Raw genomic sequence first — 5,098 nt, forward strand, 5'->3', positions numbered from 1 at the left:
AAATGATCAGCTCATCATCAAGCTCTGCAGAAGCCTGATAACGATCCTGATCATTTGAATCAGGTGTGTTGGAAGAGGGACACATCTAAAACATGCAGGATTGTGGCCCTAAAGGACCAGGATTCGACACCCGTGCTATAGATGGTTTACTGCCTACACTTTTATTTTGTCTTCATACTTGTCTCCCATCTGCTCTGGTTAAACATCTGCTCTGAGTCTTTGGTTCAGACCAGTTCAACAGAAACATCCCAGAATTTTTTTCCATGTCACTGTTGGTCACAGCTGAGTCACGAAAGGTTTCAGAGGCAGAATGTTTTGTTCTTTTACAGAATCTGGTTAGTGTAAACAAATTTTTTTCAAACCTTAAAATGAGACATGAAGATTAAAGTGATTTTGATTAAATATCACAACTTGATTAATTTTCCTAATGGAATTACACATCGCTCACTTTTTGTCCAAGGACCTTCAGAAATCTGAAAAACACACAATTCTGTCTATTTTTACCGTCTCTGGCTCAAATAAATTGTGCCTTTTAAAAAAAATTGATTTATTTTTTTTTAAACTTGGCTTTCAAGCTGGTGGCAGGTTTTGGAATTCAGAGGGTGAAGTAATTTTGGGTAAGCTGACATCTGTAACTGTCTGCATGTTGTGCCCTTAGAAATGTTAAGATGTCAACAGTGAAGTAAGTGTGGAAGATGGATTTAGAATTGCAGTTCATTTGAATCAGGAGATCAAATGACATTCAGACTAAATGTAATAAGGTTGCCTGGTTGAAACCTGTTTTGCTCCTTTTCATACATATTAGACAACAAAAATCACTAAAATGTGGCTGCATTGTAAACTAGAACTTTTCCCTGTCAACTGAGTGAGGCTCCAGTGAAATACAAACTTTAACTGTCCGTGTTGTGATTAACAGACCTACTGTCCAGTCCACAGAGGTGCTCTGTATAGATCAATGAAACACTCTTACTTCTCACTGTGAGGCACTTTCAGAAGCAGGTGCACTGAGCTCATTGCACATAAAAAAACAAATGAATGCCACACACAGTTTCGCAGGTAAAAAAAAAAAAAAACTTACAAAAGTCATTTTCACTTAAAGACGGAACATTCCCACCGAATTTAGAAAATGTTCTCAAAATGAAGCAGCTCAGCCTCAGGGGTTTATCCATTACACAACATTGCTCTCATAAATGTTTGTTATTTAAAACCTCAACTGCCACCTGGAACTTTTCAGGAATTATGGAAACAACTTTCAAGATCGATTTTCCAAATGGTTTAATGGACCCCTGGGCTATGGATCATATTTGTTCCATTTAGAATTACGATAAGAAAAATAAGAAAAAGAATTCATTACTGGCCCAACATGGTTGTACAGTTAGACAGCAGTAGGTGTTTGTCTGACCCGACGGCTAAATGCAATCAGCTTATGAATACACAAATGGGGTGACTTTCAAAGTCACACACAAACACATGGCATGAAAATAAGACAACTGCATATTAAAAACACCTTGAGCAACTGCTAATGTCACAGACTATTACGGGTAACACTCTCATTTATTAGTGCGTGTGTGCTTCAAAAATAGCCAATAGTTAAATGCTCTTAGCATATCAGGAATATGATCACCAGGGACCCAGTATCATGAGGAATATAATGTTCCTAATGTTCCATATACAGTAGGCCTATTCTTAATGAAAATTCAATAATGAAAAAAAAAAAAAGATTGTATGTGTGTGTGTCTCTATGCATGCATGAGCGTCCATATGCTTGTGTCTGCATATCTGCTTCAGTGTGGGGGTGCATGAGGGTGTGTGTGTGTACGAAGAAGAAACACTTCTGCAAACAGTCCAAATCTATTTATATGCAAATTGGATTTTGGTTAAACGGTTTGGGGTGCCGCATGGGTTGAGTCCCTTGGTGAAATGGGGCTAGTCATAAATTATCCAAGTAAGTCATGAATCTATCAATTTTGAAACAACATTTTTCAATGGGAGTGTAACTGAGGTAAATATTAGCTCAGAGCCCCACAGAGATGGAGCTAATTGGACCGCATGATGAAGAAAAGGGGGAATTGTACACTTTCCAAATGCTCAACACCCAAAGGAAAGGAAGGACGGGCGAACTCATCGACAGATTAGTTTCTCTTTATGTGATGCTGTTCGGAGTGTGTGTGTGTGTGTGTGTGTGTGTGTGTGTGTGTGTGTGTGTGTGTTTGAGTGTGCGTGACACCTGGTACGCTGGGGTCACATCGCAGGAAGAAATTATCTCGCGGTGCGGCAGAGAGGAAGCAGCTCTGACGTTTCTTAGCTCCTTCACTTCGGGGTTCTGAGTAAAAGTGGCCATTAACCTTCTCAAATGTCTGACTCACATTGTAACTGTTGGGTGGAGGGGAGTCCTACAGAGAGAGCAGAGCAGAGCAGAGCAGAGGAGTGCTTCAGTTTACATGGCAATATGTACAAAACAAGACGAGTCCACCAACACCGCCAGCGGCACTGTGAGTTTATACTTAAGCATAGCGTGCTTTGAGCCAAATGTTGACTCAAGGATGCTAAATATAGTAGGATTTACTAATTAGCACTGAAGACAATGGGAGTGGTAATGGTTTAGCAGGGAAGCTACAGCATTGCAATAAATCCCATTTTGACACAGGGAGAGAAGTCAGAGGACGACACAAGTCATTAGGAGACATTTGTCTTTACTAAATGAAATGTCAATCACTGCAGTAGATGTTGAACTCTCTCACTGAGTAAATGCAAAGTCTGACCTGCTGATGGAACTAGATGAACAATCAGGAGATCAAAGCCATGAGGGTTCATTCTCTGAAAGTCATTTCATTCCCTTCAATAGATGTTGAGGCACGTCAGAAAAAAACATACATTTTGACAATACATCAAAAGCCATGAGATAACCAAAATCAGCAGACTGAACACAGAAAGACTTCCATTATTATCTATACACCGCTTAATCCTCAGTAGGCTCACAGGGGGGTCTGGAGCTTATCCCAGTCGATTCAGCACCCCGGACAGGTCGCTAGTCCATCACAGGGCCACACAGAGAGATAAACAACCAAGCACACCCACACTCACCCCTACGGACAATTTAGAATCACCAATTAACCTCAACATGTCTTTGGAGTGTGTGGGAGGAAGCCGCAGCAGAAACGCTTTATGCATCACATATTTTGGAAAGGCCTGAATAACTGTGATAGGAAACCAAGGATTGAGTCACAGTGTCTCACAGTATCTAACACTCACTGGAACACACAATTACACACGCAAAATGTAGCGTTTGTCCCATTTACGTGAAACCACCGACGCTCTGACAGTGTAACAGACACACGCTCATTAAAAATAACAAATGACCCATTCACCCATCTGGTATCTGAACACACTCACATGGTCAGACTTGTCACAATATCACACATGTACATACATTCATGCATGAATATTAGCGCACATATGCAAGGACACACGGTACATGTCACATCATCTACATGCAAATGCAGACAAATGCACCCGCGCACAAAGATATAATGACGGCTTGCAGGTGTCATTATTCTGCATCTTCACAGAAGGAGGAACAATTACTGAAACATTGGTGACATTTCCAACATATCATTGGAATGTCAGATGAATCACTTCTATATAAAGCCATTTACAACCTCAGTCTGCAATGAACAGCTACTAATTAAAGCCTAATTCATGGAGGCACCCCTTGCCGATATGAACATGTAATGGATCCCAGCAGCAGAAATTTGGATCTGAAATGGGAAATGGGTGAATCATGTCACCTAGTTAGAAAGTTCACCACTACTGCTGCAGAGGAATCTCAGTTACTGGGGATTTGTCTTGTCGGTGGGTCTTTGAATAATTGATGTCGGAGGCTGAATATAGCTGCACGATCCATTTATCCTAAACATAGCAGAGCTGTCATTTACCTCAAACTGTCATTTCCCGACCGCTGTTTTCTCCTTCTCTTCCTAGGTAGCCGTCCATCTTTAATCATTGCTATCCCAGGCCATTTAGCTTTTCATTATAGACACAGTAGGAGGAAAAGGAGGCGAGCACAACACGACGATGCAACCTCTCACACACATACATGGGGACCGTCAATTTACAGGCGCACACAGAGACAAACAGCTTCTGTGTGATGTTGACAGCGACTGTGGCATTGCTGGGAAGAAAAATGAAATTAAATGAGAGTGAGAAAAATTTTGCGTCACCTGTTACTGTTTCCCATGGTTTCGGTGCGTCGCGTGTCTCCTGGCGGATTTAATACAACACACACCTGTAGGCGCACATCTGCGGAGCCCTATGGTCCATAATTATACCTGAATATGGAACAAACCACTGTTCCCAGTTGAAGTCATCAGCTATTGACAGCACTCAGGTTGATTTTAATTACACACCCTCGACATTTAGACAGCTCGGTACCTCCCTTCCTACAAACACACACGCATACACACACACAAATATACCGTTTCTTAACAATTCTGTCACATTGGCCTTGACTGTCTGCCCTTGAAAAATATCTTCGAGTGCATATATACTGTAGATGCCAGATACACATTTGTGGCAGGCAGTCAGCCAGTGACAAAGAATACCTGAAATTAAATATTGATGTGAAGCTAGAACCGAGACAGACTGTCAGACCTGACAATATTTTTTAACAAATGTGAAGCTAGAAGAATTAACAAAACTGATGGCATTGTACTTTTGATGCATGCAAAATGTTAAGTGTAAAAATGTTCAACTTACAGTTCATTAGGACTTCTGTAGGACTACCAGTGAAGAACACTGTGAGAGGAAATCACTAAAAGATGAAGTCTTGGTTAATATTAAATAAACTAAATAGTAAATGAGTTTACAACTGGATGCATTGCAGCAGAAATACATCTATTGACCGCATACTGCATATGTGTTGAACTGGAAGCTGCTGCAAGGACGCTCGGTCTATGAACAGAGGCGAGCCGAGCTAGAAGTCTCTGTTAAGCAACATTTCAGAACAGAAATCCACGAAGAATTCACAAAGAGAATAAAAATACAAAAAAGAATGAATGAGCATGTAAATGTTTCCACTTCAGGGCTGCAAGGTGGCTCG

The 5,098-nt window shown here is 40.9% G+C and overlaps 1 protein-coding gene across 1 annotated transcript in view; it reads right to left on the reverse strand.

The window, feature by feature from the left end:
* Positions 1 to 5,098, reverse strand: part of stpg2 (sperm-tail PG-rich repeat containing 2) — a 62,671-nt gene that overhangs the window by 12,745 nt on the left and 44,828 nt on the right. Inside the window, exon 11 of the mRNA XM_008286970.1 lies at positions 2,228 to 2,393. Coding sequence (XP_008285192.1) covers positions 2,228 to 2,393 — 166 coding nt within the window. The remainder of the gene's footprint in view (positions 1 to 2,227; positions 2,394 to 5,098) is intronic.

This window comes from Stegastes partitus, unplaced genomic scaffold (genome assembly GCF_000690725.1).
Source record: "Stegastes partitus isolate 25-593 unplaced genomic scaffold, Stegastes_partitus-1.0.2 Scaffold480, whole genome shotgun sequence".
NCBI lineage: Eukaryota > Metazoa > Chordata > Actinopteri > Pomacentridae > Stegastes > Stegastes partitus.